The sequence below is a fragment of the Hippoglossus hippoglossus genome, chromosome 23, assembly GCF_009819705.1.
Source record: "Hippoglossus hippoglossus isolate fHipHip1 chromosome 23, fHipHip1.pri, whole genome shotgun sequence".
Classification (NCBI taxonomy): Eukaryota; Metazoa; Chordata; class Actinopteri; order Pleuronectiformes; family Pleuronectidae; genus Hippoglossus; species Hippoglossus hippoglossus.
In genome coordinates this window covers 7,226,014-7,253,864 of record NC_047173.1, presented here as the reverse complement: position 1 = coordinate 7,253,864, position 27,851 = coordinate 7,226,014, and the positions used below count along the sequence as shown (strand labels likewise).

At 42.6% G+C, this 27,851-nt stretch overlaps 1 protein-coding gene across 2 annotated transcripts in view; it reads right to left on the bottom strand.

Annotated features, from left to right (window-relative positions):
• Positions 1–271: 271 nt before the first annotated feature.
• The window catches only part of tafa5a (TAFA chemokine like family member 5a), a 140,243-nt gene continuing 112,663 nt past the window's right edge, over positions 272–27,851 (bottom strand). For both annotated transcript variants that reach the window (XM_034578616.1, XM_034578617.1), the window contains exons 3-5: positions 15,444–15,571; positions 6,965–7,152; positions 272–2,418 (exon numbers count right to left, since the gene is read on the bottom strand). In XM_034578616.1, the coding sequence (XP_034434507.1) occupies positions 7,144–7,152; positions 15,444–15,571 (137 nt within the window). In that variant the 3' untranslated portion in view covers positions 272–2,418; positions 6,965–7,143. The remainder of the gene's footprint in view (positions 2,419–6,964; positions 7,153–15,443; positions 15,572–27,851) is intronic.

The window sequence follows — 27,851 nt, the reverse complement described above, 5'->3', positions numbered from 1 at the left end:
TCCTGTCTTCAATAAGTCTTTTTTTTAAAAACCGACATTTGAAAGTCATCTTACAACCAGGAATGTCCGATATTTAAGTCTGTAAAATAAAAAAATGTAGGTTGTCTTTAATGACAGTAGAGAGGGATATTGCTGATGATGGTGATGTTGATCCAAAAAAGAATAGAGGCAAAATTGAAACATTAAGCACAGAAAAACTTTTTGTTGTTTGCAAATAGAATATTTGGGGTTTAGACATTCTCTTGTTCAAATGGATGATCAAAAAAAAAGGTGCATATCATTTCTCTGTACTGGTGTCTGCAGCTAAGTGCAAAAGTGCAGTTTTACTTTACATTGGCATCTCAACCATTCGGTGCAGGTTCCCGATTTTAACAAAATGCACCAAAATCAGCTGTTGAGGCTTAAAGAACAAAAAACTAAATGCAAGAAATAAAAAGTAAAGTTTAAAAAAAAAAAATGGATCTATGTGTTATTCTTCTCCAGCAAGTTACGCACTTACTGACACCTGGCATCCTCCCAGGACAATCACCTGTTTGACAGTGGAACGGCTAAAGGATAACCTTGATTAAATGGGTCTCAGGAATGATTGAAGGGCCTCGTCGCCTGCCCCCTCATATATTTTCCCCACTGGTCGTAAACCCAGCAGATCACCTGGGAGAGAAAAAGGAAACTTCCATTTTATCGTCACTGCTTTCGGGACAGAACACACACACACACACACACACACACACACACAACACTCCAGAATGAGGTAAACGGCAATTCCCTCTGATGACCTTGAACACCAGGCAGCATCTCCATTTGCAGGGGACATTTTCTTTTCATGTATTTAATTTATTCTTAAAATATTTCATGATAAAAAATGTATGTAAATGACTCTAACACTTCTGCAACGCTTCCTCTGCTTCCTCTGTCTCTCGCTCTCTCTCCCTCTCTCTCCTGGTTGTGTTCCTCGGCGTTGGAGAGAGAGGCCGGATTTGTGCGAACAAACACAAGCACAAAAATAAATTAAGAGATCAAAACCCATAGAGAGGAAATGAGTCAGTATTCCACACCGTGTACAATACAATATCATAGCAAATTAGCAGATTTCAATGGCTTCCACTGGCTACCATAGATTTACAACGTTCTGTTGGCTGCAGATCAGTCCTCAATAAATTGTGTCGCTTTTTTTTTTTTTCTCCATGAATGGTTCTGATAGACAGAGACTTGTTGATGACCATGAAAAGAAAGCGGCTACTGAGGTGTGAACAGAAAACCTGGGACTACGAGCCAGCAGTAATGAGAACAACAGCATTTGTTCACATCCTACTAAACTGCCATTGTGACCACATTTTAAGTCCAATAAGCTTCTCTACAAAGGTACAACATATAAAACTGTTAAATATATAACTTTTTAGGGCCTTTCAAAATACATATAATGACATTTCTTCACTCCTTTTCAGACTCAACAGCGTTTATACTCTCTGTAGATATTCATCATTTCTCTGATATGATTATTCGCGCCTCGTCCGCGACCAACCCGACAATCCTTCCCGCAAGCTGTCCCAACCGTAGCTACTGAAAAATGCAACTCAGATTTTTCGTTTTTTTTTTTTTTTTTTTTCTTCTTTGATACACAGTTATACGTATGTAGTACCTATATCTCCAGTTCCAAAATACAGTGGTGGGCTTAGTCTGAGAAAAAAAAAAAAAAAAAAAGTCTTGGAGTTTTTTAAAAGTACTCCTTTGTTTTTGCACGGGCCGCTGGATGCAGGGCTTGTCCTCTTGTGCACCGTGTCTCTGTGAGGGGAGGGGGGGGGGGGGGCAGTCATTGGTCGGCAGGGACACAAGCAGCGAGTTCACAAAGTCTCTGTGTGTCTTTGCCGGAGGGTCCGCTCTGTTAATATGATCATACTTGTTGTTTTTACTCTTTGGTCTATAAAAATATGAGAGGTTTACTCCAGCAGAAGGCCTATTCACAGCAGAGAGCGCTCAGTTTGGGTTTTTTTTTTTTCACAGCCTCGTAAGAAGCAACAGGGTCTAGTCTGTGATGATCCCGTCTATGCTCTGGAACTCCTGTTCTAGAGAAGCGAGGAGACAGATGTGGGAAATCCTTTGATTCAAAGCAGTTGCTCCAAATAGGAGGAGTTCCAATGAGGCAAAAAAACCATTCGTGGGATTTATTTGTGGTGTCCCGATCCTCCGTGGCACGAGCAGGCGCTGCCAATTTCAACAGAGCCGGCAGATAGAGCGGAGAGGAGGTGGTTGCAACATGTTGACCCAACGACAGATAGCAGGAGGGAGCAGTCACAAACCCGGAGGAGCCAGTCACAGGAAATAGGAACTGTTTTACAGTGAGTACTTTGTCCAGGGGGAGAGGCTGTTCCCTCAAACAGTCACTCCCTGGTTTCCCAGTCTCTGGCTGTGTTAAGACACCTGTGGATCAACAAGAACAGAGCAAATATGAGAGGATTGTTTCAGCAGTGAAAAGAAACTGGCTACTGGCTGTAGTCTGTGTGGTGTTTGTGAATTGTAAGATCTTGACATCAATCTGTAAAGTGTTTAGGTGCGATAAATCTAAAATTGTATTGAACTGAATACTCGACATTTATGAAAGTGTAATCAAACTTCTCATCCAACCCTCTGCAAGAAATATCTTTCCAAAATGTTGAGCTATTCTTTTGGAGGAGTCATAGTCTGCTTTTACAGTTTTTTTCTTTCTTCTAGTGTGTTATAAAGGTTTTTTATGTCTGTAAAAGTTCAGTGAAGTTAAAAAGTTTAAAGTCGTGGTGAAGGGAGCTCCTCTCCCCAAACACCACTGCTGAAGCTTCTGAAACACCTCGTCAGTACGATACTTCCCTAACATTGTGATGTCATGTGACATGTGAGAGCAGAGACTGACATTCCCTACATGCGCTGGAAGTGGTTGGCCAATCACAACATAGAGGTCCAGCTGGCCAATCGGAGCAGACTGGACAGGCTCTAAAACCAAGTGTTTGAGACAGAGGCTGAAAAAGAGGAGCTGCAGCAATGGACAGTATGAGGAAAGACAAACCTTTTCAAGTAACAACATAAATTCATATTCTGAACCCAAACATGACCATTATTTGTCTCCTTTGAAAACAAAACACAAGGAGAATCAATGAAAACATTGTTGTAAGAGCTCTGTAGTCCCATTGCTACTCAGGAGGCGTTAATTGCATGACTATTGTAGCAGTGTCAAATAAAAACATTCAACAGCTTCCTCTGTCAAATCAAGTGTTTTGCGACACAAATATTTAGAATTATTCATCGGGTGCCACGCAATAACAAAGCCAGTCTCACAGTGCAGAGACCGAGAAACAATTAATCCACCGCGGAAAGACGTATCTGGAAGCCTCTTCGCCATCTGGCCCCCGCCAGTCACACAGCCAACTTGACAGAGGCGTCGAAGCTTTCCAAGACTGCTGCATTAATTCATAGTAATGAACTCTTGATGATTTCACAGGGTGCAAATTGCCATGAAAGGGGCAGGTGTTGGATGGAGTACTAGCATGCTTCACACTGTGACAGTGTCTGACGCAGTGGGAATAATAAACATCGCCACGAGCTCGGGGTTTAATAGAGATAATGTCATGGTTTTGTTGGAGCCGGGCATGAAATGACCCAGAGGTATAACAGCGTAAAAGCAGGGGCATGACTGTGTGAACTGCCTGACTGTGACTGCTGGCCAAACAGGTGTTTAATCCCGCTGTGAGCACAGCTTCCCCCCCCCCAATGCCTCCTAGTGGACACGCTGACATTACAGCGGCACTGAACGCTCGGGCTGCCACTGATAAACGAAGGAGGACAAACACTGTTGTAGAAATCTCGAGAGAAATTGATTGGAAATGGATTTAAATAGATGCCAGGCGTTGTAATATGTGAAATCCAGCACATAGTCCGGGTCCACCGTGACAATTCCCAAATGCTTTCTCCATATTCCTCTATCTTCTTCTCACACCCGCACTGTGGCAAATGGCCCCACCATAAATCTCACACACAAATCTCCTCTCATGTAAATGGCAGGCCTTCTATTAAAGGAAGGAATGTTGGGTGAATATTAGCTGAATTTACCCTATGAATAAAATTCACAGGCCCCAGGTGATTATTACTTCGAGTTTTATCAGGAAAACGACCATATTACTCGATTTCATATCTTATAACGGCGCCGGAATATTTTTACATTCCCGAGCTGGGGGAGTGCAGAGCTGAGGCAGATGTGATGCGGCGGTGGTCCAGCAATTGAACACATGCATGAACTTTGAGTGCAGCGGCTCTGGCTGTTCGAACAAGACCAGAAAGAGAGAATTGGTCTTTGGAGTGAGGCTGATACCTGCAGGAGGTGTCTGAGGAACACAGAGTGACTGTCTATTCTGTGCAGCCTTCTCTTTTTATGGTGCAAGCAATCCAGTCAATACATATCAATATGTGCCCGGCAGCTTTCGATCGAGTACAAGGGAAAACATTTGATTTCATGGATGTTGATGAGATCTGAAGCTTCCTGTCTCCGGGCAAAGCTGGAACACTCCCATGTATAAATGAGCGTGCACTTGTGCTTGCTTCACGTATGCATTTTGCATTGTGCATTCAAGTGAAGGTGCATGGAGCCACATCTGCCGGAGCTAAAGAAAACTGCGTTCACAATACATATGGACTCACTCTCCAGCTGGGGAGTTAGCCGATTGAAAGCGAACGCACCCAAGCATATGGCCCCCGGCTTGACATTTCCTCTGTGAGTGAACTCTTGCTGACTCCCATCAAAATGTCACAGTGTGGACAGCGTGCATGGCGAACGTGTGAACGAGCACGCACGGAGGAAAATTGATCTACTTTGCCCCTCCGATCTCTTTATCCAGACACAGACAGATGTGACAAATGCGTAATTCTCAGGGGTTTGCGGTTGATTAATTAACGTGCGATTGAATCATTACTTCTATCTAGTTGGTCTGGAAGCTTTTCTCCGGAGAAGCAAAGTTGGTGCCAAAACATCAGCTAATGGACGAAAGCCCTTTCTGCTAATCTGTCATTCTAAAGTGCTCCTGCTTTTCGCATCAAGTGACTAAACTTGTATTAATGGCGTCGCTGTTTAACGTTGAGTCTTGTGCAGTCGAGCACGCTTCCCTTTCGGATCGGAGCACGCCGGCTACACAAAAGCCTGCGCCATGAATATTCATGCTCATCGGTTAGGAATGATCCACAGGTTAATAAGGGAAGGGAAATCGCTCATTACACGCTGTGAAGTTGGATAATGCCTGAAGCAGATACTGAGATCAAAATACACAAACGTGTATGCGCAGGCCTCCAGACACTAGGCCCCATTCCACATTAAGAGAAAGTTCAAAGCTACCCGCAGTGTTATGTCATTATCAATCCTCTCATACCACGTTTCTTCTGAACATCAAAGCAAACACTCTTTACCATCTGCGTTCTTCAATATGATCAGAAGTTGAATGCCTGAGAGGAAACATTAGAACACATTCAACCACAGCGAGATCGGGGACAAATAACAAAATGTCACTTATTTGTTAAGATACAAACATGAAGACGCCTGAAGTGTCGGCCCTAATAGACTGTAATGTATAGATTACATCCCCTCATGCATCGTGAGCTACCGTGCTGCAGGTGATATGGAACTGTCATCTTATCTTATAGCTTCCTCTGCGAGTGAATGGACAATAATCTTCTGTGCGATGCACTGTCAAGAGTCCACTGCATGCATTCCACCCTGTCTTCTAGTTTTTATGTCCACTGAAGACTTGCTGTCTGGACTGAGAAGCACCAGGATCAGATATTTATCTGAAAACTGAATCATAAAATGGGCCATGAATGCTAACAATATTGACCAGCAGAAAAGCCTGGTTTTCATAAACTCTATGGGACTATGAGACTGGGCATTTTTACGACTTTGGCCTCATCCCTTTTATTGCGCTGTACGGTAAATTTACAGCATGGCCACTCTCTACTTCCCAATCACATGCATTAATATCAGGCACGGTCTGGCGCCTCGTTTTTATGGGAGCGGACAGACTCCATCCGACCCGATACTTTAAAGACAATATTAAGGCATGCCAATACAACGGAGCAAAAAAACAAGCTGCAAATAAACCCGACGGGTTTTACTAGTATTACTGAACACATGGATTTTCTGTGGTTAAACACACGCCAGGGAATTTGTGAGCTCATGGAAAAATGTGTAAGTCAAATAAAGATATCAAACAAGCAGACGGTTGTTTAAATTGTATCTGGATTTATGTGTGTGCGCTCGTATTCGTGTCCCTGCTTGACGTTGTTTGCATATCATGCTCCGATGTTTTTTTGTGGACTCATAAAAGACATACTATTGGTTGTAATGATTTTAATCAGATTCTGAAAAAAGACTAATAAACTGGAATGGCACTCAGAGAGCCGACACCTCTGCCAAGGCCCAGCAGTCCCCTTAAATTATATTAAGCCGCACCAAATTAAACACACTCAAAGATATGAATCTCCCAAATATGCCAGATTGTTCTTCATCAACATTCAGGAATTTTGAGGGGAAAAAATCGGCGAAAATGTAAAAAAAAAGCCCTTTCAATGAAAAGAAAGCAGAAAGAAAATAATCCTGGATCCGTCACCTGATCCAGATCCACACTAACCTCAGTTCTTCTCTGACCCATAACACATTCTTAGTTTTGTGATAATACGTGGCTTTTATGTAAAGCTGCTGAATCACAGAGAAACACACAAACAACCTCATTGGTTGAGGTAAAAATACACACATATTAGGAGTATTACGGTATCTACACCTCATTAAGATGACCATGCAAATGCTGTTTTAAAAAAAAGTCCAAAATCATTATTCTCAGACATATAGCTCCAGAACAGAAATAATATATTTTGCCCTATGCAGAAAAATAGAATCACGATAAGTGTCACAGTCACAAATCAAACAACGTATTGAGTGTCTGGGGCTCCTCGGTACCTTGCTGCCTCCATGAGGCCCCCGGTGCTCTTGTGTCGCTTCCTGCCTTTGCGGGACCAGGGTTTGGGTTGAGTTGTTGTGTTGTCGGTGGTGTTGGTGGTAGATGGCGTTTGGCTGTCTGTCAAGGGGTCATCAATGCTCTCCATAGTGCAAGAGTGTCGTGGGGGACTCTTGTCGCGTCATAGAGCCTGAGGGGAGAGAGGCAGCGGGGAAGAGGAGAGGGAGGGGAGGCGGAATGGTTATCAAGCTCAACACCAGGATGCAGTCTTTTATTTTGAGCTTTTTTGCTCTTCCATATTTAGACACAGTCACACCAACAACATCAACACCACCACCGTTATCGATTTGTCTGCATGAAGTGTCTCGAAAACGTGCCCGTGTAAAAGACGTGCTCTGTGTAAAATGTGCTCTTGTGTTAAATATAGAAGTGCGGGAGAGAAACTGGGACTTATTCTGCATAACAATAGTGCACATGAAAGCAAAATACAAAGAGGCCTTGTGTTTTTCCACTAACATTGAATTGTCAAGCAATGAAATGGCTATAAAAGACAGCATTAATTAAATCATTATTTCAATGTCACTTATACTCAACCATAATAACTCAAAGTATGTCTCATACAGGTTTCACGCCTTATAATGGTTTGAGGCCATGTGAGGGACCTGGTCCAAGGACTCGGATGGGTTTACTTGAAATCCATAATCCCCAGAGGGTGACCCATTAACTTTTTCTCTCGTCTCATCATCAGGTCAAAAATGTAATCTGTCTAATACCTTGGTTTATGACCAAATGCCTTCAAGAGTAATGTGAGTGTGAGAACTGTGCTTTGTGTTAATGCTTATTAGCAAATGTAAGCATGCCAAGCAACTAAACTAAGGAGGTAAACATTATACCTGTTAGACATTTTTAGCATTGTTGTTACAAACGTTTTATGATGCTAACAACTGTGCTGAACAACACCCAATAAAACCTCACAGAGCTGCAAGACGCTCAGTTCTTAGTTAATTAGCACTGCTGTCTCCTTGGAATGTGCAAATCAAGCTTTATTTTGGCCCCATTACCGATCCAGGTCCTTGGGTATCTGCTAATAGATTGTATCAGGCAATGCAATCAATCAAGAATATCTCTACAGTCATATCTGCAAATTTGGTGATTTGACGTTTTCCAGTTAATACTTAAGGCTTACATAAATTAAATGAATGTATTTATTCACTGAGGTCAATAAACTAGTTTCCATATATCCCTTTGGAGTACACGGAAAATATACAGTAAACCAATTTTGGAGATACATTTTTGACAGGGTGTGTTATACTTAAGTATTGATATATGTTGCTTCCTTCTAGGAATAAACGTTCAACTCGTCTAAATGTCAGATACGTAATGAGTGTGCACAGGCCAGCTAGCAACGGCTTCCCACTTCATGGAACAAATTACCCGTTTTGTTCACATGAAAATGGCCTTAAATTAAGAATTGGGCAGCAATGACACTTGGGTTTAAGCAACACTGTTCACTTAACAAATGAATCCCACAGTCTCATCCACTGTTGAATCTAAAAGGACAGGCTCTCTCATTCCCCCTCTTCCTTGTCTCAAAAGAATCCCCGGCTTCCCAAAATGGAGGACTTGGTATCTCCCAAGCCGACGAGATGTGCTGACTTGGCTTCCACTAAGGAAGGCTGGCAGACAGAGCTAATGGTTAGCAGAAACAGGGTCTCTTTCTCTTTTCTCCCATTCTCTCGGCCTGTCTGGTGTGGCCAAGCAGCTGTCTCCTTAGTGGTGATTCTGTTCAACCTACTGTTGGATGTGCCTGGAGGGCCCAGAGGGATCAATTACCAGGGCCGGTACCGACCCACAACCACAGAGGGGGTGGGATCGGGGATGAGGTTGGTGGTGGTGGTGGTGGTGGGGAAGTGGGAACGGGTCCCATCAGGCCCAGGCTGAGCTGGCTCCACAGAGATACGGAGAGGACGGGATGGAGGGGGGTGAGGACGGATGGATGCATGGTGGGGGGGGGGGCCCTCAGCACTTGCTAACAAACCCCAGTCGAAAGAGCTTTTTCATACTCGGCCGAACACATGCTGTCACTGGCAGTTGTATAAATGCGTAAATACTCCGGAAGCTTACAGGAAGACACAGGCCGGCCTGGGGATCGTCTTGTGTAAACTACACCCTTGGAAGACAAAAAGGCTGTTGGTGTGAGGATGAAAACAGCCTTTAGCTCCTCGTGTACATACGAACAGACATACAGGCTAAAGACTCATACCCTCACACAGATAGACCATAGACCACCTATAAAGCCAATAAAATATGTCCGAGCTCATGTAACCAAAGGCTCTACTCCAACATGTCGTTAAACACTTGCAGAGACTCCAGTAGGCCCATGGACCGTTCCTCTTCTATCCTCAACTTAAAGTCTCCTTTTTCAACCATCTTGCTGTATCGTCTTTTTTCCCTCAATCTAATCTAATCTCCTCTCCTCAGTGAAAAAGTCTTGATTAGGGTAATCACACTCTTTCTCTCAGTAGGTGACACTTCTGCTCATAGTACTCTTTTCACGGCCTAAATACACCAATGAGGACCGGCCTACCGTGTGATTAAGTCCCTTTTTTCTAATTTTTGTTGTCAATTCAGTTGTGTCGTGAGTGCACCGCTTCCGTTCCCTGCAAAGTCTGAAACTGACGCTGTGTTGTGTCATTACAAACGACAACTGCAGTGCTCAACAATGACGAGAAGATGCATTTGGCTGGATATCAGGATGATGAACGCTCTCTGATGGAGACTTGCTGAGTTATAATCTCTTGAAAACTGGCTAAAGCATGTGTGCTCTTTAGGGTGCTATGCAAACAGTATGGCAGCCGTCAGAAAAAGGGCAAAAACAGATACTGAAGGGCTCAACAACATCAGCCACAGCCTCACGGCCACCAACTGAAAGTGACTTAATGTTTCACATTTCTGACTGGCTCAAATCCCCTTCCCTGTCTTTCACTCACATCGCTCTTTTCTTCCCTCGCACCCGCTTCTCTGTCCATGTTTTGAATTGTTCGTCTTATCGGGCTGTCACAAAAGCTGCGAGATAACCCGAGGTGATTTCGCTTCCCTCCTCTAATGGCGTGCTCACTCTGCCTCTGTCTAACCAAGCTCCCCGCGTCGGCGCATGCAGGGAGAAATAGCTCCGTTTCATCTGCCAGTCTAAAATGGTGGAGGGCACGACGCGGAGCATCCTCCCCTCTGGAGAGAGACAGCAGTGAGCCTTTCACTGAGAGAAGGAGGTATATGGGAGATGACTGCTGAGACTACGTATCGCTCTCCAAAAGGCAGCACTTGAGGCAGCCACTGTGTGATTAAATGTATATTCATATCAATTAGCATCATGGAGAGAGGAAAGTATTTTTGGAGTAAGGAATTAACCCTGATAATAGTGTTTCTATCGTAACGTAGCATCTGACTACAGCATGCATTAGTTTACCAATCATGTAAATCAAAGGCCACCTTAATTGTGTATGATGGCCCTAAATCTTTGGGTTGATAATTCTGTTAGTGTCAGATTTTGTCAGATGTAATAAGATAGAATAGGTTAATGCTACAACCGAGTACCCACAGTGCACAGTAAAAGTATATTCCATACGATGTGCACTATAGTGTACAGCCGATGGTTACTTTACAAACAATGTATCATCATGCATTGCACTTGCAGAGTCTGTTTTTAGCGTGTGTCCCTCATATTTCCAATGGCGTAGTTTTTTTTTTTTTTATGACACTCTTGTAAAAGGTCCTTCAATATGAATACAATGATGACACACAGTGATATGTAATCATATCACTGAGGCCACAGCTGTATTACAGTGTAGTATTAGACATAAAATGTAATTGAAATTTGTTGTTATTATATGTTTGAAAGTTTACTCTCGAAAAACATGGGCAAGCAACACATAATATACACATATATACTTCATTTTACTTGAGAAATTGTATTTTGGAGGAGGACTGGTATTGGTATTGTTGCTCTATTACTATTTTTGGTTAACATAACTTGTAACAATAAATGACAGTTTGCTAAAAGAAAACCTTCGCATTTGGAAATAATTATAGTTTATTACCATGTACTTGATAAAACTGCAAATATTTACAGTAATTAAACTATACTTCACATAAAAGTAAAAAACAGCACAGTAAGTGAAAAGAGTGGGTGTAGTATAATAGTGTATAATGATGATGGGAGTTGAAGCTACTAGTGTAAGCAATGTAAACAGTAGTTTCTCCTCAGGGTCCACGTTTGCCATGGTGTTACTATACGTGTATATGGTGTGTGTGTGTGTGTGTGTTGAAGTGTAAATGTCAGCAGTTCAGTAGCCTGATGGCTCGTGGGTAAATCTGTCTCTGAACCTGCTGGTGAACCGCCTGCCAGATGGCCGGAGTGTAAAAGGTCTGACGGGGTCAGAGAGGAGCCGCTGTGCCGTCCTCCTGCAGCGCTGGCTATAGAACGTCCTGTGTGGCCGATAACTGAATACGATAACACTATAGGCTGTTGGTAAGCCAGTTGGGTGGGCGTGCTAACACTGGTAACTATGTTAGAGCAGATAAATACACAGTGAACATACACATACATGTACAGAGTGCAAGATGACATCGTTTTTGGGGGTGGCGGCGGTAATAAGAACATTTTTTGTCCCACTATAAGGAAAGATAAAACACAAGTAAAAGTAATAAACAATTAAAGACAAGGAACACAAGGAAATGGAAAATAAAATATACAATGTAAACCCAATAGACTGTATAATACACTTAAATGAACCCAACGAGAGCATTTACAGTGTAAAACGTTGATATGATTCATTTTACTTTCCGTTGGGTCAGTTCTTTAGAGGAGAAATGTGTCAGTGTATCGCCAAGGCTCTTGATACTGACACAAATATTTACAAGTGCACCTCTGTTTGATATGTGTCCTTTCTGTGCGCTGGGGATAAAAGCAGCCTCACTCAAAATGTCACTGTCAACAATGAGCAATGTACATATCAATCTTCATATGTTTCTTCTGGCGCCGGCCTTAGAAAAATCTATATTCTGTTATTTTCTTATTGACTGGAACATGCAATCTCTTCAAAGCAGGGTCACACAAAGATGAATGCATGGAGAGAGAGAGAGACAGAGAGGAAAAAAAGAGGAAAGTGAAAAGAGGAAAAACAAGCATGTTATTTAAAAAAAATAGAAGCACATCAAACTGCTGAGCTGAGTGACATCCTGTGGGTTGAGGGAGGACACGCAGCGCACATCTAATCCGCCTAGAAACTCAAACTGAGCCGGGCTGCTGACTACAGGTGGAGGAGAGGTCAGCGGTGTCGCCCCTGAACAACAACCTCCTTTCTGTTTGACAGAGGAAACACAAACTCCCAAGCATTTGACCAACACACGCAAACCACCTCTTGACATTTGTCCAAAATAGCCCTTTATGGGGGCTGTGGGGCTGAGTCAGATTGACTTGGTTTAGTCAAATGCCCCCGAGGGAAATGTCTGTTTGTCTGCATTGATGTGTTTCGCACAAACACCTGACAGACAGGTCAGACATGCTCACTGGACTGTGCACGGCCGACAGTCATCCCTGAGCAATATCGGGGCGGCTGCAGTTCTGGCTTTAACCTTGAAACGCCTTAGGGAAGAGGCCATTTGTTCAGAATTAACCAGAGGGAGGATGAGGAGTAAATCGTTTGTTTGTTCCCCCCCCCACCGTGATTCTCCCTCGGGTCTGCAGATAACAAGATGCTTACGCAATTTCTGTTTTGGGAGAATCATCCTTAACCTTTAATGCATTTTAGGCAATTTTTAGGTTACGTGCACGCTCGTAAAGTAATGTCCCAAATCATCCCGACTTGCCTCATGTTGATATTAACGGGAGCGGTCAGGTCAGGCCGGTCCATCCATCACACACACATACACACACACACACACACACACACACAGGAGAATATTTTTAGAAGACTTTTAAACAATGACCCGAGTCTGCTTGTTGCCAGTTATTAGAATTCTTGACAGTGAAAGCTGCTTACACACACACACACACACACACACACACACACACACACACACACACACACACACACACACACACACACACACACACACACACACACACACACACACACACACACACACACACACACACACACACACACACACACACACACACGGACTGGCACAGATGAGTGCACATAGCTGTCCAGCCATTTGACTTGCTGTCACCGAGCTTAAAGTAGCCAATGAAGCAAGCGAGGAATACCTGTCACATCCTGCATATTGTCGGCATAAGCTGATGAGAGGCTCCCTGACTGACAACCAGAGAAGGATATGAAGAGCACATGTAGGCCAAGCGCGGACACGGATTTATGAATATGCAAGCGGCTGAAAACACACGGCGAGAGACACCGGTGAGAGCGTGTGTTAACATGCAGCCCAGAATGAACCGCGTTACGTCTATTAGCCTACGAACACACACAGCGACATTTGCATTCTCAACCCCCTCCGACACACACTTGCTTTTATATCTGTCAAATATAATAAATGGAGCCATGTTTATGATACCTGTGTATGTGTGTGTGTGTGTGTGGGGGGGGGGCTATCTGCCTGCCCAGATAACAAATTACACTGTAGGTGGAACATGTAAAAGCTGTCACCTCCCTCTCCAGGTATATTTAGGGTGGCGTCGGGGTGGCGTGACAGACACACGCGACTCGCAACACGCCAAAAGAGCACAGGGGCCGCGGCCGTATCATCAGTGTGTGTGTGTATCGCACTACATATGTGTGTTTGTCTTTCAGCGGGCAGGCATAAACAAGTTAGTCAGCTGATGACTAAACCATGACAGATGCATTAATGATGCCCCACCGGTCCTCAGTGCTCACCCATTGACATTCAAAGATAGGGCAGCCGTGTTGTGTGTGTGTGCGAGTTGTGTAACATGTTTATCGACTCCGACCACTCTAATTGCTACAGTATAGACTGTGCATACGGGCAGGAGGGCAACAGTGTTTACGTGTTTTCTAACAGCCTGCGGGGGGGGAATTATGGGTGGGTGTAAGGAGGTAGGAAGGTGTGTGTGTGTGTTTTGGAGTTGGGGGTGAAGTGGAGAGGAGGAGGGCTGGAGAGGACAAGCGGGCGAATGAATGGGCGTCGTCTTCTGCAAATGCAAGCGGCAGCGGCTCCCCATCTGCTGCCATCATTAACATTAAGAGCGTCCCTAATTCAAGGTAATTGCCGGCGACGAGGAAGTCGACAAACAGTGTGTATACAGTTTGTAGAGACGAGCTGGAGACAAGGAGGGAAACATTTTCAGCCGATTGTGAAGCGAATGTTAAACCGGGAGCTGCTTGTGGCCGACGGTGTGCACGCTGGCCCACAGTACGCTGATACGGCAGCAGTTGGAGTGCTTAAAGGAGCAATGATGAGCCTGAATGGCCAAGTAGATTTGATGTATTTCAGCACAGTGTAATTCAATAAAACAAGATTCCATAACTTTTGTTGAACAGCAACCACAGGAGCTACAAGTAGCAATTTGGGTGCGTTCAATTTTCGTGCAGGACCCAAGATTTTCCTGATTAAGCCGTTTAAAACCTGCGCTATTTTCGCACTTCATATTATTATTGAATCAAATGACTGGAGGTCTTTACACACTGGGGCTCTTTATGTGAGCAATTCATTTGCACATAACGTTTAAAACTCTTGTTAATCACCATGTGTGTGGAATATAAAAAAAAGTGCATTTCATTTTACCAATTTATTTGTGTTTCAGAAGGAGCACGAGCCTGCATTGTGGAGTTTATATGTATTGGACTGAAATGAACCAAACTGTTTTAAATCTGGCGTCCATGCTGTTAATGCCTGTTAATAGGAAACAATCAAACAAATTCCTCCCCATATCCAGAAATGAAGCCAGAATACGCTGGATATAATTACTACGTAGTGTGGCTATAGAGGGATGGAGCCAAAGTAGCGAAGCCCTGTCCGCGCTCGACAAATCGTGAGCTAGTCTTTGCTGTCAATCATGACGTTTCACCCCCATATAGCATCAAATAATACAATCAGTTTGATTTGACTTTTTATTTTGCTCCATGTCCCGTCTGCTGACATGGAGAGGGCAGGGTTTATGACCTGTGCTCCTGCCAGCCACCAGGTGGCGAAGGAGATGCTTCGGCTTCACTTTTGGGGAGCTGTCATGCCGTCCATCTTTATATAGTTTATGGAGCCAACACACAACAATGTTATTTAATACTGTTTAGTCATAAGTTTTATGATCAAAAATTGAATTTAAAGTAACATTAGACTAGATTTCACCGCAAAAAATATTTTCTGTGCAGATGCTTCATGCTCCGCTCTGACACTCATGTTGCGCTCAGTGCCACGGGGGCAGTGGGTACACAGTTTCCTCACATCTACTGGTTTACTGTGAGTGGATTGTGTTACCTGCGGGGCTAAAAGAGATCCTGAACTCACCGTGGTGGTTTTGACTCGGCCTCCGGGCTGTGTACAAGTCCAGCCAGATTTATTGACTAACAGGTCACAGCCTTCGTCCTCCAAACATGGCACCATCTCACACCACTGCTTTTTCCGAACAATGCCAGCTGCAAGAGACAGAAAGACGGAATCATTAGAAAAGGTGAGAAAACAGCAGGTGAAGAGAAATGATAGAGAGAGAAAGATTCAAATAGAGTGAGTGGGTTAGGGGGTGAGAGATGGAGAAAGACAGATATGGGCAAAGATATAACACATTGGGAAAATGATGGAAAAAGGGCAGGTGTGACAAAATATGGAGGGATACACATACAGGAAAAGATTGTGAAATGCAGAGGGCTGGATGGGAGGAGAGATGAGAAATGCAAGTAGATGAAGAGCAATGAAGTAAAGAGACAAGTGAGCAGGGGATGACAGTGAGAGATGAGGGGAAGATGGAGAGAATCAGACAGATGGAGAGAGATTTGACCAGTCAGGTAGAAGAAATAAAAAAACATCGCAAACGATATTTAGCGGGTTTACAGCCGCTCCTGCATTCGGCAAGATTTCAAAAAATGATTGAACACTTTTTTGAGCCCCATGCATGAGCTACCACCAGCAACGGGAAAAAATGTCGTACGGAGTTTTTAACAATCTGTGACATTTAATGCACTTCACATACAAGACGTCGCCATAACAACATTCTGTAATTTGTGCTGTTCGCGAGCACGCACTTCCTCTCAGCCTGCTGCGCTCCATTTAAGTTCCACATTTCAGTTTCAGAGATTCTACATTTCCCAGAAAAGCCTCGGGCTACAGCCTATTACATTCATTTGCACTGTAGGCTTTACTTAAACACCGAGCCACAATGATACCAACGATACATATAGTGACAATGAAATCGGGGCATGGAGAGAGTGATGCTGCAATGCAATCTTTCCTGCACCTCTTTTTGTAAGTGTCATTAACTTGTTACATCAGATTCAACAAATGAGGACGAGCAGATGTGCATAATTAACGCAGGGAGGAAAGTCTAGACTTTTGAGCAGCATCAGCAGTGGACTTAAGAGATTTGGAAAACAGTAGAAGAATTACACAGGACATCTGCAACAACTCTGGACCACTCGTACATTCTGTTTGTACAAGTACGAAAACCTCAAAGTAGGAGAAAAATTGGTTCTCCCAAATCACTCGTACGCACAACTGAACACATCTGTCCGTAGGATCAGTTCTTGCATGAGGCCCAAACTGGAAAACACATCAAGTCAAACAGTTTCAACTTATGTGGTAGCAGGACTTCAAATAGGCACAGAAGATCAACTTCAGTTTTTCCAAACACACAAATGTATATTTAAATCAGATGTGACCGGCTCTGTGCATGCAGTTTCTTGAAAGTGCAGCTCTCTCCGGGGCTCTCTCGTTGGACTGGGGCCTGGTCTTGTTAGCCCAGAATAACTGCCAAGATGGCTGCCAACTGGTGAGACTTGCCTATAAGGACTTTGGCTGTACTCTGTATTCATAGCTCATCTGACAGGGTTGTGGGGTAAGTTAAACAGAGAAGAAAGTAATATTTGAATCCACTCCAATAGACCATTGCCACCTTCCTACAGCCCGAGTAAAATATCAACAGTAGTTTCAGCCGCCTCCAATGGAACAGCAGTCAGCTGGTGATAGAGGGTCAGGCGTGATATAAGCAGTTAGCTATTTCTGGGAAAGGAAGTGAGGCAGAATGAATCATCAATGAGCGTTTGAACAAAGACGTCAAAGGATCAGAAATTTACATTATACCTGGGCTTTTGAAAGAGTGCTGCAACAATAACACAGCACCAAGAATATATGATAACAGCCAGAGGAAAGGAGCAAGTCCAAAACTTTCTACATTTCTGTTGCCACTTCCAAGATGGTCGATATCCTGAGAAAGTTTGACCGTAAAAAGACATTTTTTTTGTGAACAAATATTATTTTGCTCTAAGAAAGCTCAACGGGGGTTTATGAAAAGAACGGCCATAGGGATAGAATATAATAGGAAAGGCATGAAGTGTATTTTGTCATGATAGATGTTGAGTTATGGCCAAAAACGTGTGATCTGAGGTCACAGTGACCTATGACCAGACTCTAAGCAGCACATCCTTTAATCCGAGTGAACGTTTCTGCCAAATCTTAAAAAAACTGTCCTCAAGGCATTACAGAGATATCACCTTCATGTTTGGTTAAATCACAGCATCCTTGATCTTTCCCCTTTGACCGAGAAAATCTGATCAGTTCATCTCGAGTCCAAGTGACCCTTTGTAGCAACTTTAAAGAAACGTCCTTTCCTGAGCTATCACAATGACAAGAGTGGGACAGACAGATGGACAACCTGAAAACATAAGGCCTCGGGCTCTGGCTCTTGCCAGTTTGGGGGCATAAATAAGGTGGATTTAAGGATCATTATCTACTTGGTGTAATGTTCTGCTTTTCAGTGCCTTTGTGTGTCAGGTCGGCTCAAACCGTAATATGTCTGACACCGAATAAAGCAAAGATTCTGAATAAAAACCCAAAACCTCATTAATCTGTTAATCAGTGACAGAAAAGACGAAGAGATTCATTCAGATGGAAGGACAGAGGATGAAGACAAAGTAGAGAATAAGCGTATCTAGATAACATTGACCAGTGCAAGATGAGTACAAGATAAATGAAGAGGGATATATTAATTTTGGGCTCATGCTTTTGTGGACGGAAAATATAATTCTTTATTGGATAAAAATGAAAAAAAGAATGAGTTATTAGGCATATATAGCTTTTATACTTTCAAATGGCAGCGACAGCGTACAGGCTCTCTTGTAAAATGTGTGAATAGTCTCTTTATATTTATCTATAAATTTGCTTTACAGGCACCTTCAGTAGCTGCCTCAAAGTGCATGTCAATTAGCAGCAAGCTGTAGCAAATGCAAAAAATATGTTCATCATAAACAACATCTATATATCAAATCAATCCATTAAATACTGTGTGTGCCCCTTTCCAAGCACTGAATGACAGAATAATGAAAGTTCCATGAACACTGTGTCAGCACAGTCAAGCGTGAACTGGGAATTGACATCATTGTTATGAATTGTTATTGTTGAGAGCATTTTGCTGACATGCTACGTGAGGTTGAATAACCTTGCACTGCTGTAGTTTGCCTCAAGGCTGCACACACATGATCTAAAATACTGTACGTGTGACTGAGATATTTCCCCTTCAGGGACAAATGGGGAACAATGTCAATTCAAATAGCTCAAAAATCGTATCTTGTCAGCAATGGCTTCTTCTCATAGAGCAGTTGTGCTACACAAGTTGGGGCACAGCACTAAGTGTACGTAACTCCATCCACCTGCCAGTTCCTGACGGATCATATTTGTTATTGACTCCATACAGTTTACCCGTTATGCCAATTGCTGGGTGGCCATTCCTGGACATACAGAAAGGCCAAGCACTTGTCTGTCCTTAAACGGCTGCTCTAAGCTCCATAATACCCAGTGTTTCTCTTATTCCATCAAGTAAGGAAGAGTTCCCGAAACTTTCTCTACCAGCACTACCTTGGCAGTATTCAGTGGAGTGTGTGGACAAGGATTTGAACCAGTCTTTGTAAATGGAAAAGGGAAGCAAGAGAGCTGAAGAGAAACGTACTGACATAATGAAAACACACCATTCACTGAGGAGAAAAGTAAAACCTTGTCAGATGCAATAACCCAAAGGCTGACCGGGTTAAAGATTTATATATTTATTTATTTTGTCCACTACTATGATTTTCTCTAATTAAAACTGTGAGTAAGGTCACTTATATAATTCACTGAGAGGCTTTCTTTTACTTCTGAATTAGCACCCTGTGGGATGACCCTCAGCTGATGAAGATGTATAGCACCATCTGGTAGATAACAGTAATGAGAGAATGAATGCATGTAAAGAACTGGTCTTCTCTGTGTGAGGGTTACAGATGTACAGATAAACCAGTGATGAAACATGATTTAATAATACAACTTTACTGGCGGATAAAATGTGAATGTTTACTTATTAAAAAAAATGTTGGTTTAAATTAAGTATTCTAATTCTAGTCATATGATCTTGTCGCTGTAAAACACAACACTGATTTTAAAGGGGGTTTCCATCTTAAACCAATATTTTTACTCTCAACGACTCATCAAATGTAGGTTTTACAAGATGCTCTCAGTGTTTGAAGCTCGCTCCTTTGTGGATATTATCAGCTCGACTGCAGTTAGTTTGACTTAATAATTACAAGCTTTCACCCAATTTCACAGCGTTTGAAATAATTTTAGAAATATGCAATTTGTTACTGCCTTGTCTAGTGCTGGATGACAGATTGGTCCTTTCAGCTCACAGTCTTTATGCTCAGCTTGGCTAATCACCTCCTGGCTCCAGCTCCACTTCCAATGAACAGAAATGAGAACGTTCCTGATCACATTTGACCCTCAGCAAAGATTTAATTAGCTTATTTCCTCAACTTGTCCTGCTATTGTTTAGTTTGTGGCCTTAACATTCTGCCATAACAAACCTTGAATCACACTGAAATACAATACTATACAAAAAAAAGTAGGAGTTGGGACCCTTTCAGAAGAAGTGTAAATAGATGATAAAGTCACAGTTTGTTGCATTTCTACAGTAAAAATAATGCTTGATTCTCAACCTATTTTCTAATGATATGGCTTCTTTATATTACGTTGGTGCTGTGGCAGGGTAGTGTGATTGAAAATGAAGCTGCGTGAATGTTAAATCTAAAGTTTTAAAAAGAAGCTATACGGACGGAAAAGAAATGTGGACTTTGCCAACATGTGACCCCAAAACTGTAAAGACAAGATAAGAGCCTTATCTGTCAAGTTCGGATCCACGTCACCAAGTAAACTAAACATCTTGGCTGATAGTGACAGGTTCTATTACCACCTGACTGTAGCACGGCTGTGCTGGTGGGATGGTTGTGGCTCGTGTTGAAACTTGTACGACTCAAGGGTGATATAAAATAGAAACATCCTTTAAAAATCACTCACACTCACACTCACGCACGCGCACACACACACACACACACACACAGGGTTTGATGCTATGTGTAAGGGAAGGTATCAGCCATGCTTTCATCAGCAGGAGATAAGGTGGAGAAGATTATTACACCCTCCATGGGACACTTATCTCCCCACCAAATGGTAGATCACACTCATGTCAACAACCAGCATCTTGGCCTAATAAATTCTGTCTAATGCCACGCCAAGCCTGACATGGCAGGAGAAAGATGGGCTTATAGGCTTGTGTGTGTGTGTGTGTGTGTTTGAGAGAGAGAGAGAGAGTGCCCAGGGGAGAAAGAAAGCAAGAAAGATAGAAAGAAAACCGACAGGAAAGAAAGAAAGTATCTCCAACCCCAGATCAGATCTGGTGTAATAAATGCGGCGCAGCACTCTCCAGGAGATGTTGCTAAGATAAGACGATGTGCAAAGATAATTGCAAACTGTACACATCAGATATGGCCTGAGCAGGTGGCAGAATCAGCTGCTGCTGCTGCCGGACACCAGATATAAATAGGAACTGCATTTATTTAAAACAAAAGCAACATTTTCAAAAACTTTCAAGGCACGAATAAAACGATTCACGTACATTTCTCGTACCCACTGGCGAAGCACAGAAATCTGCAGCCTCCGTGGACCCATTTCCACTTTTAATGCATCATTATAATGTCGACTCAAATATCTGGTTCACCGAGTGAAGTCATGTATCTGTGGTTATGAAGATAATTAAATCAAAGTCTGTATTGAATGTGTTTCAAAGAACATTCGATAAAGACTATCACAGTTTCTCATTTATTAGATCTTCCTCTAGTCCCTACACTGACACAGTTATTACTGTATTTCATGATAAAAGGTAACTGAACAAAATTCTTTGAATGTGTTTTAAGGAGTTTAGTTAATTAGTTTCCAGTAAAAACTGATCAAAACATAACAGAGTGATGTTATTTTAAAAGCTGTTACCAGAGGAATGTTACCTTATGACCTTCTAATAGTACAAGGGGAAATGATAGACCTGCAGCTGATCCACTCTCAAGACTCCATTTTAATGATCTGAGTGCATGGTCTGAAGCACAAGGGGCAAGTGTATTTAGGACGCGTGCAAATCCAATTTTGTTAGTTTAACGGCTGAAAGAAAAAGTCACTGCACCAGGTGCACGGTTAAAAAGAGTTGGACTTGGTCCCTGAATTTATCATGGGTGCCTTTTGGTTATACAGTTCAATAAAAAGCAATTAGAGTGCCATCTCCAGTTCCCTTTAAACGCCAAGTGCACCTTAGCCGATTGCTACTATAAAGGACAGACTTTCCAGGTAGTGAGAGAGAACACAGATATAATGGTTCTGCCAGTATAAACACATTGTGCACCCACCCAGGTACACACATATTACTACCTTGATAATGCATCCACACGATAACAGTGAATTACTGCGCCATTGACTTCAGACTAAGTTGATTTGGTCGAATGCGCAAACACGGCACTGCCTCAAGATAGCAATGCACCCACTGTGTGCAAGACCACACCTCATTTAAGACCAACTCACCCATGGGTGCTCATATGGGCACAAGTGCATGAGCTATTTCAACAAGGTGTTCAATGGATGGGAAAAGGACAACTGTATTGGTCTGGAACTAGCAAAGACACAGCGCCGCACTGCTTTGTGCTAAGATAGGGCCACTAGCAGTCATTTCTGAAAATGAAGGAAATGCTGCTTCATTTTAAGCTAAAATCTTGACAAACTGTACACATCAAACTATTTTAAATCAGTGGTGAGAAGTTATATGTTCTCCAGAAATTTGTCAACAGCCTCTTTCCCAAAACTTTCTTTTATCTTTTGGTTTCCCGACTTTACTTTTTCTGGAACGTCGACTGCTTCAAAGTTCACCACAGGTCCCCAGCATTAGCATTTTATTTATCTAACAGCAGTAACCACTTAGTATGCCAATAACATTTGGAAATTGCAGATAAAAGCAAACTTTTTAAATCCAAGTTTTCTCCCCGTGTACTTAGTTCCAGTATCCGCACCACTACGAACATATAAAAACTACTGAGCAATTGCACAGCTAATTTGGCGCTAAGTGCATTTAGCGAAAAGAACAAATCCTGTTGTTCTCATGCTTGTATATTTCAGGGTTTCTGTCACACTTTCACATTAGTTAGCGTTGTGGTGCATGACACGAGTACATCGGCATCACCGCTGATTCACAACAGTGAGCTTTTTACTGAGCTCCCCCACAGACACACAACAACCTCAAACACAAGCATTCACATATATTCTCTGCTTTTCTGGTCAATCCAGTGCCTCGGCTCTCTTATGCATGCTCAGGCTCCCCCACGACCAGAATGGTGAGTCAAATAGACCTTATAGATCCCTGCTTATACTTGGTATTGATTGGTTTGTAGACGGGCGTACCTCTGACTTTGGCGTGTTGTCAGTTCAACAATTGTATTCGCTGACTTTTTTGAATAAAGTGCATAGAAAAAGAGCAGTCTTTCAGTTCGAAGGGAGAAAATGAATCCACCAGCTCACTTCTTTCAATCGTTATATCTTCAGAGGCGAAGATTGAGCCATCTTTTTCTCTTCTATTGTTTAATTCTGTCTCAACTTTCCTGAATTTGGTCCAAATGTCCAAATGATTCAGGAAAAACCCGAGCTGATCTACGTTAGTTTGATCCGAACCAAGACCACCTCTCTGGGTCAGACTAACTTTTAGACTGTGGGTCTGGACCATGGTCAGAGGCACCATTCACACTTGGTCCTGACCAAACAAGGAAGGTGTATAAACTCCCCTAATTTTGAAAAGGAGTGCTTTGAATCTGCCTGTAACAGTCGTCACGTTTCCCTGCAGCACATGAAAGCATAAACTTATGTGCTATTGAAAGATCACTCTGTATTGTAGTTAAGTTGTGTTAGTGGGAGTACGGATGTCAGCTAAGCACTGCAAAAGCTACAACACACATACATGCACACGAATGTGCAATCAGCATTTGTGCATAATCTCTGAACTAACATGTACGGCCACAAAATCAAACAAAAGACGGCTTGAGAAAGCCCAAACGAGTGCCATTAAGACTCCGAGATTTGCTTTCATCCTGGAAATCCCCTCCCATGTCTCCTTTTACAGTGGATCTACTATCCGGATAATTAACTGCATTATCTGACCTGCCGCGGTAGGCAGACGCTCCCTAAACCTGACTCCAGCCTTGCAGGAATTAAGAGGAAGCTCAGTGGAATGTGGGAGAAAAACCCAATGCAAAGAAATAAATCCCTGCGCTTTGTAATTAGCCACCAGCTCCCCATCCCTTCTCCTCCGCTCGCAGCTCATCTCCTCTCGGCTAATTTTCTCTTGTCTTGTTTTCCCCTCGTCTCTCCTTCCCTCACACACACACTGTTTTCTCCCACTGTGCTTTTATGTCTGCCCTCTATTTCGGCTCTCTCTTCATCTCATCTCCCCTCTTCTGTCTTTTCTGCCTCTCTTCCCCTCCTTTTTTCCTTCCCATGCTTGTTTCTTTCCAGTCTATTGCCTCGCCTGATTTTCACAAGATTATTCCACCCGTTTGGCGGCCCTGATGAGTATCTGTGCACTAAAAGCTGTCAAGCCCCCCTTTTTTAAAAAGCTTAAGGTTTTTTGGTGAAGTGAATTTGTGTCCCAAATAGCTCCTCTACACTCATGAAACTTCAAGAGGCAGAAATAATGAGATAGCATGCTGACTGACATTTCCAGACCTCAGTGCTGTGTGTGTGTGTGTGTGTGTAAGTGTGTGTATGTGCATGCTTATGTGGGTGTCTCGAGTCGTGCGTGCATAAGAGAGTGTCACCTACGCATATAACATATAACTATGATCTTTCATCTCCTATTTTAAACAGTTGCAGAATGTGTCTAATTACTGGGCCTGAAAGATGTGGAGGAGCCGGAGGATTATAAATGTATAAAAGACTTAGATGTGTATAAAATGATAGGAGGTGAATAAACTGGTGGGTCGGTAGTGATTTTAGTGTGTCTAGTCCTCATGTCAGAATATATCAATGAGCCAGTAGCTGTGTTTCTAGCATGGACTGGATCTCTGCAAACATGGAGTCGATTCATCTTGTTTGCCCCCTGGTGGCTGGCGAGTTGATGCTATAAAAACGGGGCGAAACGTCCTTATTGATAATTGAAACTCAATCGTGATTGGTTGAGCGCGTGTATCGGTGAGACCTCGATACCACGGCTCCACAACACGATCACTACAGCACAGACTCCGGCTCCAAATTTCATAAAAAGTACAAGATGGCGGCGCCTGTATCCAAAATATTTGAAAGTGGAGTCTACAGTGGGTGGCACCTATTTACTGTGACTCAAACGTCTGATGAGTCCCCTGTCATCCTGCCTTTCAGGGTACGACATGACTTTTCTTTGCTTTTATTGCTTTTTATCCGTTTCTGTCTATCTGTTGCAGTTTCCTTGCTTTCTGCTCTCCGTCACTTTGGCAAGTTTATCATATGATACTATTTTTGGACTTTAGGTTTTCTTGAAATGGTTTGGTTATCTTCCAGTATGCTATATATATATATATATATATATATATTCATGTCATCATTTGTTTGTGAGGAACCTGAGAACCACGGCAGATGGAGTTAAACTACCTTTCATCCTGTTTCCTCTGAAGTCCAGTTGCCACGCTGCTGCTTCCAGCTACACCCTCCTCTCCCTGCATGCTATTTATGCTCGGCGCTATTGTGGTGCATAACTGGCAGGTTGTATGGTGTACCATTGCTCTGAGCTTGTTTTTTGTTCTTTATTATGTATGAATGTGTGTGTATGTGCATGTGTGTGTGTGTGTGCGTGCGTATTGGCCACCAGGTACTGCTGATATCGTTCTTTCGCAGATGTGCTCTGACATTTCCTCACAGCTCAACGCCAACAGCAATCCCACGTTTGTGGATGTACACACACACACACACACACACACACACACACACACACACACACACACACACACACACACACACACACACACACACACACACACACACACACACACACACACACACACACGCACGCATGCATGTGCGTCCACCAGACACACATGTACAACGAAGGAGAGCCCAAAGGCACCGTGAGCCAGAGGAGGAAATGTCAGTGCGAGCAGGAGTCTGTGGGAAAGAGATCATTTAACACCAGTGTCTACAGAGACACCAGTAAATCAACTGTGAATGGTAACGCCTGACATATACACCTGGAGGCAGCTGCTATGTAAAAACGTATGTTTTACATGTAATTCGGGTTTATTGATTAATAGCTTAAACAGAAAAATAATAAAATGTCAGAATTTATTATGTGTGGCTATATTAAAGATCAGAAACCCACAATAGGTCACTGAAATTATATGTGGGTCAACTGATCCCAGTCCTATTTTTTAATTCCTATTTTATAAAGTTTTTTAAGACAAAAAATGGAAGAACCGGAGCACCCTGGGTAACCCCAATAATTTATTTAATTAATAAAAATAAAAAATGTAACTTGCCATTATCACAGCTCAGATAAACCTAATAGGCTCTGATACTGCCACTGCCAGTGTTTTCATTTTTCTTAGAAAAAATCTAGCAATTCTGTTCATCAGTTACGTGTGTAACTACAGGTCTATGAATCTTGCTGCCAGAAAAAGCTGGAGAAACGTGTGACATGAATCTTAGTTTGAATGCAGTTTTTAATTTATGTTGGAAGTGCGTTCAAGCTACAATGGAATGTTAAATTGCAATTTCAATGTTGTGACATTACATTTTAACACACTGCACTAAATGCAAAATAAACTCGCGAAATTTATGTCAGCCTCCAGAAAGCTGTAGGCACTGTCCTCGCTCACTTTGCGTGATGTGCCCAGACTGAACTGCTGTTCGGCAGAGGCAACTAATAATAAGTGTGGGGGGGGGGAAGCTGTTTGCCTACACTGCCATTATCAGCAGCTTGAGTGAACAAGACGTAAGCAATGCAAAGAGCAAGGGAATGTGACGAATGGACACGCACGGCAGCGGGGTAGTGCAGCGCCGGGATGATGGGTCATGATGACAGCCGTGATCATGATGTGGACGACACTAATGAAGGTAACTACGTTGAGTTTGATGATAAATGACACAGTGACACACTTAAACTAAAGTAGAACAATGCCTTGAGGCTGCTAACGGAAATAAACTAAGATATAATTAGTTTGCGCACTTACGCTATTCCTTCTGTCCGCTGCGCATATGGGTGCCGACGTATGAGCAAGGTGTGTGCACGGAGTGTGTTAACGTGCCCAAACGATGCATGTGAGCACGTCTGTGAGCGTGTGTTAATAAAGAGTCTGGGGAGCCGGTGCAGGGCCAGACCCTTCTCCTTCCTGGATGTTGATGATTCTTGTCTTTTTAGCCTTATTGACCTCTACATCCAAACTAATCCGCCTTAAATTATGCATAACCTTTTACTTGGCAGAGCTCCCCATAAATCTGTTTATTCCCTGTTTGCTCCCTTACAAAGCCCGCTAAACAAATTCCAATTAAGCAAAACAGCAATACAGCATGAATGATAATTCAGCTCTGTACAGTCCCCAAAGCAGATAAGAGCATAATCATTGCTGTTATGTGTAAGGCAGCTTATAAAAGACTCTTTGGTTTCCCTTGAATCTGGTTAGTGCTCATTATTTTCAGGTCATTTGGTCTTTCTGTGTACTTAGCAGTGTGCGTGTGTGTGTTCTCCCTGTTCATGCCTACATGTGCATGTGTGAATGTATTTTGTGCAAGTGGACATATTGGAACATTTTACTGTTCTGTTTGGTCGGGAGCTTTTTACTTTACTACGTTAATCTCGCTGCCACGGTTACTATTCACTTTGTAGATTGAGATTTTACATGTCAGAGCTGTTCATAGAATATAATACATTTTCAGTGTGTGTAATTAAACAGTGGGTCATGGGTTAAAAATAGTTCAATACCTAAATTTAATAGAAAATATGTAAAAACTAAAACATAGAGCTTATCTTTGTTTCCAGCAGAAACACTTGATGCTATTCAGGAGATAGAGTGGGAACTACAGAGTTAAATTTAAAATATGACAAAATTCAAATTCAAAAGGTTTTGTCTTTGATTACATTTCTTTGTAGAAGCTCACTTGAAGGAGACATATTATGCTCATATTCAGGTTCATAATTTTAATTTGGGTTGGTCGAAAAGGTTTACATGCTCTAAAAACACTTCACACTGCTGCAGCTCCTCTTTTCAGCCTCTGTGTGAAACTCTTGGTTATTGCTTCTGTCTCTTTAAGCCCCTCCCCCCCCCCTTCCTGATAAAGCCCAGTCTGCTCTGATTGGCCAGTTGGCCCAGACTGTTGTGATTGGTCAACCACTTCTACCACATTTAGGAAATGTTT